The sequence below is a fragment of the Anopheles gambiae genome, chromosome 2, assembly GCF_943734735.2.
Source record: "Anopheles gambiae chromosome 2, idAnoGambNW_F1_1, whole genome shotgun sequence".
In the NCBI taxonomy this organism is placed as follows: domain Eukaryota; kingdom Metazoa; phylum Arthropoda; class Insecta; order Diptera; family Culicidae; genus Anopheles; species Anopheles gambiae.
In genome coordinates, this window is record NC_064601.1 from 87,586,367 (window position 1) to 87,603,001 (window position 16,635).

Sequence of the window (16,635 nt, forward strand, 5' to 3'; positions counted from 1 at the left end):
CTGGCACGCGCAATGTAAAGCGTTTGTAGGGGGGAGAGGGAGGAAGGTGTTGGGCCACGTATTTCATGCCACGTACGTTCGCATTATTATGCAGCATTGGCGCGTGAACGCAAGGGGGCAAGTGAACGATAACAAGAATGAATTAGGTTAGAGGTGAGATATTTGGCCCCGGGGTGGAAGGGCCTTTTTTTCCTACACCCTCAATTATATAAGTGAACTAGCAGCCAAGGATTGATTTTCCCCAGGGCTGCGATCAATAAAATTTGGCTGATTTTCGAAGCGCCATATCGGGAATGGAAAAATTTTGATTGTAGAAAAGTGCCAACAGGGCATAAAGTGAGTATGAAAAATGATTTCCGTGCGGCAATCGAACGGGTGGCTATAAAAAAAAAGTACGCCATCGCACATCGCACTGCCAGCACGGATAAGGTTGATTTAATATCCGTGTCTCGTCAACGTCCAGAAGCGCGCTAGCGCTACGTCGACCGACCCATAAAACATCCACCTCCCGGCTAGTGAACCACCATGCGTCTCCATCTAATATTAAACAAGCGTGGCACAAGCGTGGATGCGAAAAAAAATCACACACACACACACACACACACACACACAAACTGTGTGTTGAAATATGTTCTCACCCTTCCCAAGGTCAAACACACATACACACATACACAGGCGTATGGTTGTGTGTATTTCACCGCACCAAAAGCGACAGCAAACATTCGACCCAATCAGTTATGGAAAACAGTTTTTAGGGCAGTTTTTACCTCTTTGATTCAAACAACATAAAATGTCATAGATAGAGACGCGATTTGCTGACAGGCTCAGCATTTGATGTATGATTTGGGAATTGCAAAGCTACGAGCCGATACCGACTACAATCTTTGCCTGCAGCGCTAGCTCAATTATGCTGTAGCCGAGGGAGTACCGTGGGAAGTTACATCGATATTTGCCTAGTTTTGTGAAATTCAGCCACCATCCTCTCTGTCCCTTTCTGCCCATGTTTGCATGTCATTGTGTGTGTGCCAAAGCATACGCTGAACAGCGTGTCAACATGTTGCCCCTCGGGAGAAGTAGAGCGAATCTCAAATTCTGCCCCCATTATGATAAACGCGTTCTGCCCCGGGTGTCGATTGTTGGCAGTCCAAATTCAGGAGCAGCAGCTGCAACAGCAGCAAATGCCTTGCCTCGATCGATCGCCAATTCGATCGATACACCGTGAACCGTGGGGAGATGTCCGGTACCATGTGTTTTTATACTGCAATGCGTTCTCCCTATTTTCCGCTAGCCACTCTCCCCGTGGCTGATCAAACAAAAGGGGTAGCTTTTTATGTAGTAAAATCTCTGTCCCGCAGCAGTAGCCGTTTCCGACTATCGATTTTGCATGCGGAAACATACACAGCAAACAACCTGGGAATGTAAACACGTGTTGTGATTATGCCAATTGGGGAATGAGGCCTGAGAACAGGGGGAAAGAGATAATAATGGGACGACGGTCTGTGACTGGTGTTACCCGACTCGAATGCACAGTCTGTGAACGGGTGAACGACACACGTGATGGGTACAGATTAATCATTCCTGAAGGTGTTTATGTTGATGAGTGAGGCTGAGGCTTTTTTATGTTTCGGTTTGTTTAAAAGCGATCTGGGCGTGTAGGTCCGATGGTAGAGGGGGGTCCGATGTGTGGGGCAAAAAATGTTAAATAAATAACTTTTTTTTTAAAGATCTATTGCATTTTAGAAGCCAGTACATGGTAGCTTAGAAAATTCGTTATGATATAGTTAAGGATCATCATTGAAGTATGAGCTTTGACGCAGTATGAAGAATTTCCAATACGATTTGAATAATTAAATTTTAAAATTATTCAAAATATACTTCTACAAAGGTTTTATTTACACAAATAAATAAAATAACTAAATAATAAATAAATAAATAAAAACATAAAGTATTTAACGTTTAAAAAGCCATCACGGCCCGCATTTTAGACTCTTGAGAGCCACATAGGACCTGCAGTTTGGAGATTCCATGAATTAGATCGAAATGCATTAAACCAAGGATTTTAATCCTTTTTATATATTGTATCGTATATTGTTTAGATGTTCATTTTGCAAATAATGTACTAAAGGTATCAAGCTCAATCTATATATCCTCATTTAGTCTTTATACTAATAACTTTATTTTAACGTTAAACAAATTAATTAAAGAAAGTGCTCCACAACTAGCTTTACACAAACAAATGCTCTAACATAAAAAATGAATCTGTTGATTGTTTCATTACTAGAGAAAATGAGCACTGAAAACATAGATTCAGAATCACAGTTAGCAATTTGACGGTTTGTATAATATTTTTAGACACAAATATTTTTAAATAAATTTTTACCACAAAGCTTCTTTAATTTCCTTGTTCATAATTTAAAGACAACCTTATCATGTATTTTGCGAAAGATTAAACGTATACTATGATTTACAAATTTAGGCGTCTCCTTCGATTACAGGTTTGTCAATTAAAAACCTGTCAAAAGGTTGACAAACTGAGTATATAGCTAATAAAAATAACCAATAACAGAGCGAAGAGACGGCAACACCATGCACGATGACCCTGGTTCCTATATTGGTACTTCATCCATTAGAAGTGTATACATGATCGTACGCCCCCAAAACAAACAAACAAAAAAATCAGGACAAACGAGGCAATACTGGATTGAATCGGATAATCGATTGTGCTATCACAGGGAAAATGCGAAACAATCGTTTATCGGTTGTTCCCAGGCTTTCCCGTTTTGATATGTTTTGCTTTTCCCACTGCGGCTGTTGCCTCTGCTCACTGTAGCTCAATGACATGCGTAGCACGTGACCACAGTGCTATCCTGGGAGGAAGTAGCAGCCAGCCAGCCAGCCAGCCAGCGCCACCATTATTGACCTTGGCCTAAAAATGTTTATGCTATCTTGCACAACGCACACATACAGACACGCACAGCCTCATGTTCGCAGATAAGCGCTGAACGGCACGGGCTACACCGACACGTGCAGGGTACATGGAAATGCATAACCACAGCACAACACAGCTACTCTGTGCCCCAGTTACTTTCTTGAACGAAACACCCAAAGCCCACGGCCCGAAAGCTTTTCCGTTTTACGGACAGCACACCCTTGCCCAGGTGCAACAAATGGGCGGAAATGAGTTGCGCCATTTTCATCCTTCGCTTGGAGGGAACAGATAGGGCGCGACAATAACAATGAGCGGAGGAGAAAAGCGCTTCAAGTAGATGGTAGAGGAGGCAACAGCCTTATCGGGAAGCGCCCACAGCTTCCGCCCTCCGTTGGGTGGGGCGCTTGTATCTGTCTGTGTGTGTGTGTGTGTGGGTGTGTGTTTAAGCGAGAGCACACGACTACAACGTATGACGTCAGACGCGTCGTTTATCCCCGGGGCCGCGCGCACATTGCTAACGCTCCAGTGGAAATTCTCATCCGTCGCGTAATGAAAGAAAGGACCGCTGGTGGTGGGGTTGCTGTTCCGTTACAGTTGCCGGTCGCTGGATGGTCGATTTTGCTGGATGCTGGCAAAATATGTGTGTGTTCAGTGAGATGGAAATTGCTCTCCCTTTTCGCTCCTTTTCACTCCCCTCTTACGCCTCTCGCGTGTGATGTGAGCTCGAAGGCACGAAGGACACACTCGTTCGGGCGCGGTTTAGACACCCGGGAGTGTTCACACTGAGTGTGTGTGTGTGTGTTTGTGTGTCAGTGTACGTGTGTGATATAGTGCTGCAGCTGAAGTTTACTAATTATTTTTAATTGTTCTCCGTTTTTGCCACACCACTTGGTGCGACATTTGTATGGGGCGATCGGGTGAGTGCAACACGAAAACTTATCCTTCCAATTTCCCACCTTCGCTGCACGGTTCTCTTTGGGCTAGATTTGTACCTATTATGAGGCGTATTTTTTTCGCTCTCTCTTGTCCCTGTTATGAGCCTGCCGTCGCCTTTGTTATGTCACCATTTTTATGGGTTTTCAAGACGCTATTCAGAAATTTGCTATTTTAGCAAGGAACAAAGGCGCCATTGAGTGCTGGTGGTAGTTTTGTAGTGTAAGGGATTTTTTGTAAGGGGTATGAGTTTTATGAAGCGAATTTAAAATAAGCTATTTTGAGTCCTTTTGTCTGTATTGTAAGAACATATTCTACGTTAGGTAAAGCAATGAGAAAACCTTGCTGATCATTTCAAAGGCAAATTAAATGTAATAGATTATTCTGAACAAACCAACTAACTTCGACACGATCAATACTTAACATCAAATTAAGCTCCTTTGTATAAATATCGAGGAAGGGATATTAAATTAAATGAATACATTAAATATAGTTAAATTTGACTCAATCTCTTGTTGGCTAATAATAAATTGATTTATTAATCGTTTGATGCAATAAGCAACATATTTCAGCTTGCTTTTTTTAACGAAATTTCTTCCAAAACCTGATATTTTGTTTCACATGTTATCTCTAATCATTGACTCAAGAACTAACTCTAATCCCTAGTTATCCATAGTTAGTACATCTATTATTCCACATTTTAAATTCGATTTTTAAGTTTTAATTTCCGTTTTATTTCAAAGCAGATTCATCTGGGCTATTTTCCTTTTGCCGAATCACTTATTGTTCGTCTCGTGTGCATTGACCTCTAGCAATATTACTCGTGCTGCACATAATGCAAACAGCTTAAGCCTAGCTTAATCAATCAGCTTAAGCGTAATAGATGTGTTTAGATCCAACAGGGCAACAACTTAACAATAAATCACTTTCTGCATCTTAAAAACAAAATACAAGATCAAAAGCGCGGTAGCGCTCTCAACGAAATGATTTTCAAAACACACGAAACACACCCACTCCGGAATCGATTTAGTGCAACGATGAAGTCATTTGCAAAAACGGCCTACCAATGCAACACATCTCCTCCCCACCCAGTCGACGCTCCGTTGCTGCATCCGAACGATCATGTCTGTATGCGCTGCCCATTTCCCCAGCACACTCGATTGCCCGCCGAGCCAGGCGGAAAAAGGCGGAAAAAAGGGACACGGAACCATTTTTCGATCTCACCCTCGGTCTCACTCCCCCCATCCCGGGTGCAATCCCAACAGGGTCGACTACGCCGACTAGCATTTGGCAAACGGCCAACAATCAGCGCCACAGCGAAATGCCCCAAGCGTCAAGACGATCACGGCGTTTTGCAAATCGATTATGCACGTGATTTGTACAATAAGATGTCACCAACTTTCGCCTCTCCGCACCCTGCATTGCGGTCTCTTCCCGACCCTCTCTCTCTCTAAGCGCGATTGCTCTGTTTTCGGTTGTGGACCAACGTTTTGCTCTCGGATGTTGGGCGCTTCATTTATCAATTATCTTCAACCCGACGACGACTTTTGCCCGGACCGGCCAATTGACAACATGCGAACTTGCAGGTTGGGTGGAGTGGGTTGGTGATTTAATTTTCCTAATTACCCCAAAAAACGACCGGCTCGGCGGGCACTGTGCCGATTGTTGGGGAGCAGGGATGTGAGCTGCTTGACCATATTGACCGTTTGGTGACATGGAAATTAATTTACGTAAAGCTGGTGCAAGTTGAGGTTGATTTCAAATTCAATTTGCTTCTTGTGTGACATGGGGGAGCGGTAGTACAGTGGTAGAGGGCTGTGATGTTATTTATTTTCGTTTGATGAACACGATGACGAGAAGACTCTCCCGGGAGGAGATAGGCAATTCAAGGACTGGAGTGCAAAGGTGATATTGGCGTGGTTCTAAAATCAATCAATGTGGTTTTTTATATCGGTGGGCGAAGACAATAACTTTTTGAGAAATGGTTTTTTCGGCATTTGGGAAGCAAATGGGATCAAACAGGGCAGTTAGGTTAGATAGGTTTTATATTTTATATCTCAACATGGTCGTCAGGGTTTGCGTTGTGTTCTTTTCTTTGTATGTTGAATAGACATCAAACAACACAGAACATGTCTATGCTTTAGGGTAAACTCAATTGAATTATTAGGCATTGTAGATTATAGCCAGTTTTTTTAAATGGAATCTGACATTTTTCAACTAAAATTACGTCATCACTCTATACGAAAGCACGCGCCAAAACTTCAAGTTTTCTACCTATTTCAGTAAGGACTAGTGGTGGAAGCTCGGAATCGGACCTACCCGATTCTGATTTCGTGCTTGGAATCGATTCCGAAACCAATTCCGTAGCTGGAATCAATGCCGATTCCGGAGCAGATTCCAAAGCATATTCTGGAGTGTACTTCTAAGCCGATTAAGGAGTTGACTCCAGAGCCGATTTAGGAATCGATTCCGGAATCGGAATTGGCTCCGCAATCAGAATCGGCTCCGGGTTCAGAATCGTTCTGGGAATAGCAATTTGCTCCGGAATCGGAATCAGAATTTAATCCATAATTTGAATTAACTCCAGAATTAGCATCAGTGCTTGAATTAAGATAAGAAGTTTCAGAAGCGAAATCAATCCCCGAATCTCCATGAGAATGGAACGTTTAAAAGTAAATTTGGATTCTTTGTGGCTATCAATACGTAGCATCATTGGACCCAAACGTCTCTTCTTGATTCCAGAAAACTTCGGAGCTAGCCAGAATAGATTAAGACGAAAACTAGGATAGAAAAATCTAAATGTTTTGCCATATATGATTGAACTTCTTTACTGCAGTCTTTCAAGTTACGCGAATATTGTATTCTGGGGACGTTCATGTAATTCGAATATCACGTTTAGCAGCCAGAATGTTGTTGATAAATAGTTATTTTGCAATAAATTTAGTACTCTTATGCCCTTACCTACTTATTTAAGACAACTTGGTTAGAAAATTCGAATATGTCTGAGTTTTTAGCGATTTTCAACATTACTTATTTTGAATTTGACAATCGTTGATTTATGAAGAGTAAAAATCAAAAATTCACGTAACTCAAGTGTCGCGTAGTTCAGAGAAAGATCTTTTTCAAAAAAGGCGAAAAAATATGTAAAATGAGGATTATCAAGGCAGTAAAAGGATTTTAACTTTTTGGAAGTCTAATATTGAAATATTGAAACGATTTGGTACGGTGATTCACTCTAATATAGAGGAAATTATCTGTCATTTGAATATGGAATATTGAACTCAGTTGAAGCATATCTCCACTGACACAGCCTGAAACACCATCTTTCGAATTTAAATCATCAAAGGGACCTTTATTAGTAACGCGAAAACCGGCAGCCTCTTCCATCATCGGCACGAATTCATTCTAATGATCATTCACTGTCACACATGACTCCATAATTAGATAGTTGACCGATCGATCGATAATTAATTGGTGAACCGTCATGTTTCCCCTAAAGGGAAAGGCTTCGCATTAAGAGGCACATCACGTAGCGCCGTAATTGTACAACGCTTCATTCATTCAATTGATTCGTTCTGTTTCGGTTTCCTTAAACTCCAACCAAGCGCCACTCGTACGACAAATGGCATGGCGCGCAGAACGACCCAACTTATCCAACACACCACCGATCGATGCAACAGCGACCAAATGGTCAGCATAAAACAGCACTCGCTTGCTTCAAAACGTCGCAATGTGTCCCAAACACGGCCGCGGGACACGATGTTAGACGGATGAGGTCACACAAGCGTGCCGGAGCACGCTGAAGGTGAATTCGAGTGAGGACACTATCAAAACACGACCCCCCTCCCCCCCGCAACACACAGCAACGGACGGAATCGGTAACGGCAAGAGTCAAGTCAGTTAATTTTGACAACGCCCGGGACAGGGAAAATCGATTTGGTTCGGCACGCAACCGGCAACGACCGCCAGTCCGGTCAGTGGGTCCTGCCAAACAGTGCTCCGTTTGCCGGTGGTTGTCCTCGAGAGGAAAAGGTTTTTCATAGCAACACGCGGCAAAAAAATTGGGCGTTTTCCCCCCAAATAGAACGAAAAAGATAGAACTGAAATTTATTACAAAGGGAAATGTTCAATACCCTGTTCATTAAATCCTTCCTCTCCATGCTGGTGCAGCACAAACACACACATTGAAAATTTGCACCACCGTACGAAGGCACCGCGGCATTTCCTCGAACATTCCAACCTCGGCAGGGAACCACACACATTTACATAACGCCAACATTTCGGTACAAGCCAAGGTATGCAACGGTGCGGGAGTAACCATTTTTGGCAAGTAGCCAACCCTGCTGGCCCAAAGCCGAATGCCGCAGAGGGGGGCGCAGAAACGGAGCTTTCACGTGTCGTGCGGCGATTCCTTAGACCCGCCGGAGCATGTCGTGCAAAAGGATAAGGACAGGAATGCAAATTTGTCCACCAAGCGTCATGTTGCGACGTTCCGGCGTCGTGGTCGGTGGTGTGTGGTGATCGAAATGCCTGCAGGCTTCTTCTCCCGGTTTTTTTTTAGCTCTGGCAACTGATAACCGAATGCCCAGGCCAGGCCAGCAGAGCACAATAAACGCACCGGGGGCGCAGTGAAGCATAATGAGAAAAGTTGCTACCTCTTTTTTTTCTTGCCTTTACGCTATGTCGCGCACTTGCTTTTAATTAAACGCTCTTTGCGGGGGGTTTTGCGTGTCGTTTTATGTGTGCTGTAATAAAGAAGCAAAGTTAAAATGGATTGCTTGAGGAGATAGCGTGTAACCGAAGCTAGCGGGCGACATGCTTTTCCATTTCTCATTCTATTGCTGTGATTAACTATCATGTTACCTTATCTAAAATTGCTTGCTGAGTCTTATATCACGTATATTCCTTGAGAAGTGTCCTTTAAAACACAAACAAAACGACTATCCAATGAATCCAATGGTCATGCTTAGCCTGACGTCGATCAATCCAATCTCTAGACGGAACGCCAAACACATCCAGACCGTCGAAAGCTCCACGCCCTTCTCGCTTTTCGGCAAAGAGGGCGAATCGAACAGTCCAAAACTCGAGCGCAAAACCGCACGCGGCGAATACTTACAGTGCAATGCAAAAAACGGACACCATCCGGAAACTAATCCACAAATCCTTGACAAACGGGAGTTGACTGGTGACGATGGCGTGGGAAAATGGAAGAGCTCGGATCTTGCGGACAATGCGTTTGTACCAGGTCAAGGCTTCACTGTACGATAAAACCACAACAGTATCCTTTCCTTGACGATTTTCCAAATATTTTCCGCTCACTTATTCACTCACAACATCCAGATTGTGCTTGACGTACACGACCGCACTGTGTACTATTTTTCTTCACTGATAAGCAAATGAATCTGCGTACCACACTGTAGCCACACTGCTGCTGCTGCTGCTACTTCGATGGGCTCGGGAATCGATTCCAACTCAGCAATCGAAGCTCGACCTCAAGAGCAAGAGCAATCGAGCGTGATCACGCTCTCCGCAAGCAGCTCTCACTAAGCGCGCACACACTCTCTTACTCACTTTCTCGCTCTCTCTCTCTCTCTCTCTCTCTCTCTCTCTCTCTCTCACTGCAAGACTCCACTTTTGCTCTCCCTCATTTAGGGGTGGCTTTTCTTTCAAACCTTCTTTTTTTTGGTGTGTGCGTTGGGGATGCTTTTCTTCGTTTTCCCACGATGTACCGCGTTTTGCTCGCTTTTAATCACTCTCTTGCTGTGTTTTTTCTTCTTTAATCACGCACACACACTCTTTCTCTCGCTCGCTCGCACTCGTTTTTATTCACCCTGTATCCTGCGCTTTTTTTGTTGTTGTTGGTGCACTCGCACTACTGTACAGCATACGGATTCGCCTTTTTTGCTGGGCTGTACTTTATACCCCCACAGGCTGTGAAAGGATAACATGAAATATAAGAAATGGAAAACACACACACACACACATACAGAGAGGGAATATCACATTCTAACAAGCTCAATCAAAGCAAAGATTCCTTTTTGTACAAAAAAAAGACTTGGAAAATTGGTGAAAATTCCCCAAGCAAACGGTGAGCTCTTTGATTTGCCATTGAAATGGGAATGAAAAACGAACGGTGTGGATCAGTGACGCAGGGACAAAAAGCAGTGAAAATTTAGGGGGATTGGGCGGGGGGGGGGGGGGGGGGAGAATGCCAGGATCCGTTGACAGATTGACGAGACTTGCGTGAAGGTTTGATGCTTTGTGCAGCAATTCCGTAGGAGGGATTTTTCTTTTACTCTGCACTATTTCTACTACACTCTTCTTTTGCACCAAATTCCAGAACAGGAAAAGCTACAGCTCAAGCTTGAACCAACGTCTCTGCCACACAAAATCACCACTGCATCCGGACGTTTCCCTACTGTCTCACCCACACAGGACACTTTCGCTACACCTCAGGACCTTTTTCCCCCTGCTCTGGCACACAGTCACAGTCCGTCGTTTGCCTTCGATCAAACAAAATGTGTCGTTTTCTTATTACACTTTTGTTGCTTTTTCCACCAGCGCTACTGGTATTGCCTTGGTTTTCTTTTCCAATCCTTCCTCACCTCTCTCCTCGCTCTCTCTCTCTCTCTCTTCCACTGTGAAGGCGAAGGGTGAATCCCTGCGACAACTGTTAGCAGCCCGACCAGCAGAAAGCCCCAACACGGCCTCGACGTTTACACGCTCGGCTTGCACTCAACGTACTGAAAGGCGGCCCCCGAGCAATGGCCCGACTGTGCCGGACGATCTCTGCGGGCACTCATTTGTGCCGTGCCAGGATACGGTGAGTGAAATTCTCATAAACGTGTGTGCGTGTGAGTGTGTGTGAGAGAGAGAGAGTAAGCTTCTGTACGTGAAGGCTCGTCCTCGTGCGGGCTTGGAAGCTTTGGCAGTTTGGCGTTGCGTAACAGGGTACCAGCAAACAATGCGGCTTTGGGGATTGGAAATGTCGTGTAAAAAGGGGGGGGGAAGGAAGGATGTGACGGAGAGCGGAGAAAAGGATGTTATACTCCATCGCTTCCCTTCACCGTCGTTACTGATGGGAACACTGACCTCGGATTATGCGATGGTGATGGTGATTAGCTTTTTAGATAACCGTTGCACGATTACACACACACATAAAGGACATAAAGGATTCGTATGGGGGAAAAGGAGGAGGCATTTATCGGAGGGAAAGAGCGGGAGGATGTTTTTTGTTCAATGAATGAAGCGCCTTTTTTTTTTGGTTCGGTGTATAACGATGTAAGTGATTTTGTGAAGGCAACGACACGGCTTTGTCACTTTTAATGATTATTGACCAATCTGATTGGGTAGCCCATACAGATTGTATTACATTTGCATGTTTGTTTTGTAACTTTCGTTTAATGCTTTTCTTAAGAACCTGCTTATATAGGTACACAAATCTTTTAAGATAAAGGAAATTGTGCTACTATGCTTACATAGCTTGAACTCTACATTTTGATAATAATAGTTATTTTGGCCTGGCTACAGGGCTACGCATTAGATTTCAAACATCCCCTTTACTCTAAAGAGTGCACCAAATTTAATGGTGTCGAAACCAAATTAAACTGAGATACTTATGACGACCCCGTAAGAGACCTAAAACCAATGGTTCAAGAAATGCACATTAGCTAACACCGGTCCTGAACATGATACTGAACCTAAGCCGGTCCATGAATCGATACTGAACCCATACCGGTCCAGGAACCAGTACTGGTCATACCGATCCAAGAACTGTTCATGAACCCATGTCGGTCTTGGAACTGGTCAAAAACCCATAACGGTACTGGAACCGACCATGAACCTATTTCGGTTCTCGAACCTATCATGAACCCATACTGGTACTGGAACGATCATGATCCTATCTAGGCCCTAGAACGTATCATGAACCCATACCGGTTCTGAAACTGATCATGAACCTGTCCCGGTCCTGGACCCTAACATTAACCCATATTGATCCTGAAACCTATCACGAACCCATATCCGCCATAGAACTTATCATGAACCTATTCTGGTCTTGGAACCTATCATGATCCCGCGTTCCTGGAACTGATACTGAACGCATATCGCTCCTGGAACCGATCATGAACCCATACCGGTTCTGAAACCGATCATAAACCTATCCCGGTCTATCATAAACGCATATCGGTCCTGAAACCTATCACGAACCCATATCCACCATAGAACATATCAAGAACCTATCCCGGTCTTGAAACCTATCATGAACCCATAGCGGCCCTGGAACTGATACTGAACGCATATTGGTCCTGGAACCGATTATAAACCCAACACGGTACTGGAACCTATCAAGATCCTATCCCGGTCCTGTAACCTATTATGAACCCATACCGTTTCTGGAACCGATCATGAACTCATTCCGGTCCTGGAAACTATCATAAACCTATACCGGCCCTAGAACCTTTCATGAACCCATACTTGTCCTGGAACTGATCATGAAACCTTTACCGGCCCTGGAACATGTCATGAACCCATACCGGCCCTGGATCCGATCGTAAACCCATACCGATCCTGAAATAGCTCTCATTTTTATTCACTTCCTGAAACATTACCTGGAACTGTTCCAGATTCGGAACGATAATTGAATCTTGGTTTGGGTCTGGAACTGTTACAGATCCAGTTCCAGTCGACAAACCATACCCGGTAGCAAATGAGCAGCGTAGGAAAAAGTATAGGAAATTTAGTAGAACTATAATCTCTAGAATCGGTTGACGATTTTCAAATTCCAACGTTTCGACGCGTACAAAAAAACGCTTTAATAAGAACAAAAAAATGATAGGGTATGCAACATACTATACATGATCTATGGTCCTTTACTTTATTCCATAGAAAAGAGATAGAAAGATAAATAATCGTATAAAACATGAACTAAGCCTAATTAAACACAACATTGCTCAACATGTTCCATTGCATCGTGTTCCAAGGACCTCTCAGACTAACGACAAGTGAGCTTCATCATTTAAATTTTGTAATTAAAAGCCCATTCTTGAATCACATCAAACATACGTATTTTCCTCTTTTCATCCCCTAACCAGAATGTGGCTTCGGCTTTCCTTCTCGGGAAACCCCAAGTTCACACGCATCGTCGCATCTTCCCTTATTATCGGCCGTTCGATAAAAGGGTAATTTCCGCCCAATACTCCACGGACTAGCACACGTACTGGGGGCTGTAAATATACGACCCATTCACGGCATATGTAGCACACCTGTTCCGATAAGCAACGGCTATAAATAGAAGCTATGCTATGATATTCTTATCACGCTACGGGGATAACAGTGTACGCTTCCCGCGTACAGTAAGAGGGGAAAACTCGCAGCGACATAAGGAACAGGTTGTACAACGATACACACCGGCGATACATGTCAGTGATAAGGATTTTTTTGTCTAGTTGGAAGACTTGCCTGTTCTGTTTGTTTCAATGTTGAGCTGTGAAGGCACGGAAAAGGGTATGTTGTCGGGGAAAAAAGGAAAGTCCATGCCACTGCTTTACCGTTTGCAGAGTATCGATATCGATGAGACTTTGATAAGCTAGCATATTTGTGCCAACTACTCTCTTACAACGGCATTCCCAGGAGCGTTGCAAAAAGAGAGAAAAATAGAAGAGAGAGAGACGGAAAAAAACCTCGCCGGAACAGTGTTCTGTTACGGAAAACAAACCAGCAGCATGTTCGACTGGGAGCAAATATGTTTCACCAGACCACCACCATCAGGCCTCATCCCTCCGAGCCGAGCGCGTGTAGCAAGTGACACGTCCATTCACTATAACAAGGACCAAGATTAACCACGTACGAAGCCACTCGAGCTGAGCGTAAGCACGGAGCTCTCCAGCATTTTCCCGGGAGGATAGCTTCGGAAAGGATATCACCACCAACTAACCAATACTCGCACACACACACACAAAGCCACAGTTGAACGGAAAGTCACATCAATGGAAAGTCAGCATTATTTCGTGTCGAGTTCTCAACGGACGGGACACATTCTCGCTCCAAGCTGAGATCCACTTCGGGCTGGAAACGCTCGCAAAGGCTCTCACAAAACCACCCGCGTGTACGAGGGTAGGTGAGGGCACGAACTCACCAATCAATGACGTCATTCCGGTCCCGGGCAAAGGAAACAGCCGCCGAACCACGCGATGGACGGACATCACTCATGCTGGGTACACTCGTGCAATCACACGAACGATTTGCGATGTCTGATTTGCACCGAAACGCTATTATGCTATTAGCAATTTTGCTCGGAGTGTGCTTAGAGGTTGGGAGCGAAAAGAGCACTACGGGGCAAAGGCACACTCACATTTGACAGTTAAGCGCACGGAGCGAGTGTGATTTAAATTTAGCGCCTCAGCAACCAATGAGCTTTGAAGGCTTTTCGGTCGCGACTGTATCCTCCTCAGCAGGCTGGGCAAACGATGGGAGGAAGCGCTTAGCGAGTTTTGCGTTTTTGGCGGGCATCAGACGTCTAAATTTTTAGTGCATTTCCCTACTCGTCCAATGAATCCAATCTTTCTCTACGGTTACACGGCCACCGGCATCGGGTTGGCCGTTTCGCTGCTTTACCTCGGCCTGTACAACATCTGCCAGCAGCGCAACCTGCGCCTGGTGCTGGAGAGTGCAACCTTTCGGCAGTTCTACGAAGGGTAAGCTGCAAGCGCTGTGGGTAGTTTTTGCGATTAACAGTTCTTGAAACCTTTCTTTCTGTTTCCTTTTGTAACAGTCACCGGCTCCATGCGGCGGCACAAAAGTACTCGAACCGTCATCGCACGAAGCTGATCACTCGACGCGCGCTGCACAAAATCAATCAACTCGCCCCGCGGGTGCATCTACTCTCGGAGGGCCCCCGCTGGAAGCTGATCTACACTCCCGCCGGCGAAGTGCGTGCCATTCCCCTCTGACGCCATGTGGGTGTGGTGCAGTCGGAGAAAAGCAAAACTATCTGCAACTGCATGTGTGCCAACGGGCAATAAATCATACCGCACGGGAATGATTGTCGATAAGTGTGAACGTTCTTTTTCCCCCGCGTACATGCAGGGAAATGCAATGAACCGGTCATTGCACACACACACACACGCGCGGTACGTTTTGTTTTCAGTGCGAAGGATCCCCTTGGGAGCGACCGTTGGAAAATGTTTTCCGGCAGCATGTGGTGAGTGTATCGGGGCGTATCTGGCAAACGTCATCATGTCAATCAACGGCGGTCGGTTGCGGTGAAAGCAGTCGAATGAAGTAAGTCCGGAAAAGAAATAATTTATAATGTTAATTGTTTGTTGATGTTGAACACGTTGCGATTTGAGATGGATTGATTTGGAAAAAGAGCATTTTTGTGCGTAAATATTTTAAAGCAAACGGTCCATTTAATGATCCTGGGAAAGTGACTGTAAAACATTTTCTGTTTGAAACGCATATTTCGCATATTTTTTTATCCTAATATGATGATTTATATACCAACAGAAAGAGGTTTGGACTACTGAACAAAGTTCGTTTATAGTGAAAATTAATCTTCCGCCAAGACCAATGACCATGACGATGACTACAAGCTATGCTTAACGTTATATTTTATCGTAGAAAATTATTTTTCCCACGCTACTGCTCAACAACAAATCAAAATCCAGCAAATGCTACATAAAAAACATTAATGAGAAAAGCTTAAGAATCGAACCCATTATCTACTTACTTACTAACTTATCTGGCGCTACAACCGCTTTGCGGTCTTCGCCTGCCTCAGGAGTATCCGAAACCGCTCACGGTCTCGCGCCTTCGTCTGCCAGTCCGTTATCCCGGCCTTAATGGCGGACGCCTCCACGCCATCTTGCCACCTCAATTTGGGGCTACCACGCCTCCTCTGTCCTTGTGGACGGCCTAATAAGACTTGACGGACTGGGTCGTCCGTTTCCATGCGTACAACATGGCCAGCCCACCGGAGCCTTGCGAGCTTGATACGCTGAACGACAGTGAGGTCGCCGTACAGCTCGTATAGCTCGTCATTATAACGGGACCTCCATTGTCCTTCCACACATACGGGTCCAAATATCCTTCCGAGCATCTTCCTCTCGAACGCGGCTAAGAGGGTTTCGTCAGATTTGGACAGTGTCCATGTCTCAGAGGCGTATGTGAGTATCGGTACTATATAGGTACTATATAGTCCCAGCTTCGTCCGTCGGGACAGGTTATTTGAGGTAAAATGATTTCTCAGGCTGTAGAAAAACCGATTGGTAGCCAGCATCCTTGCGCGCAACTCAGCTTCCATGCTATTGTCGTTGCTGACCTTTGACCCAAGATAGGTGAATTGTGGGACGACTTCAAAAGTTCGTTCATCTATCTGCACGTCACACCTACGTAGATTCTGATTATTTGTTGGTAGGCCCGCGGATGTTTCCACCATCAGTTTGGTCTTTACCTCGTTTATCTACAATCCGAGGCTCTCTGCCGCCTGCTCGATCCCTTGGTAGGCTTCTGCTACATAGGAGAGCCGCAGACCAATGATGTCTATATCATCAGCGTATGCCAGGATCTGAGTTGACATATAGAAGATGGTATAGACTACGACTCCACCCTCGAGTCACGGATGGCCCTCTCTAGCGCCAAGTTAAATGGGAGACAGGCAAGCCCGTCTCCCTGGCGCAGAACTTTGGTGATAGCAAAGGGCCGTGAGAGTTTTCCATCCACCTTTACCTGGTAAGTGACGTTGGTCATAGTCATTCTAACTAGCCTTATCACCG

At 44.8% G+C, this 16,635-nt stretch overlaps 2 protein-coding genes across 6 annotated transcripts in view; one reads left to right on the forward strand and one right to left on the reverse strand.

Annotated features, from left to right (window-relative positions):
- The window catches only part of LOC1276357 (G-protein coupled receptor 52), a 47,720-nt gene that overhangs the window by 12,664 nt on the left and 18,421 nt on the right, over positions 1-16,635 (reverse strand). For 2 of the 5 annotated variants that reach the window (XM_061641544.1, XM_061641540.1), the window contains exons 1-2: positions 10,468-10,624; positions 8,979-9,793 (exon numbers count right to left, since the gene is read on the reverse strand). The exons of 1 other annotated variant lie outside the window; for it this stretch is intronic. The gene's annotated coding sequence lies outside the window, so the exon portion shown is untranslated. Of the gene's footprint in view, positions 1-8,978; positions 9,794-10,289; positions 10,442-10,467; positions 10,625-16,635 lie in introns of those variants that run through there. 2 more of the 5 variants (XM_061641541.1, XM_061641543.1) reach the window with 2 other exon arrangements.
- LOC133391663 (uncharacterized) lies at positions 14,267-14,979 on the forward strand. Its single transcript, XM_061647232.1, has 2 exons — positions 14,267-14,556; positions 14,634-14,979. Exons 1-2 carry the CDS (start codon positions 14,411-14,413, stop codon positions 14,809-14,811), a joined length of 324 nt encoding a protein of 107 aa, XP_061503216.1. The 5' UTR covers positions 14,267-14,410; the 3' UTR covers positions 14,812-14,979.

Bases quoted from the DNA above. Each gene is read 5' to 3' on its own strand.
- LOC133391663 (XM_061647232.1), top strand. From the start codon at position 14,411: ATGAATCCAATCTTTCTCTACGGTTACACGGCCACCGGCATCGGGTTG. The intron at 14,557-14,633 runs GTAAGCTGCAAG...CTTTTGTAACAG, and splicing joins TTTCGGCAGTTCTACGAAGG to TCACCGGCTCCATGCGGCGG.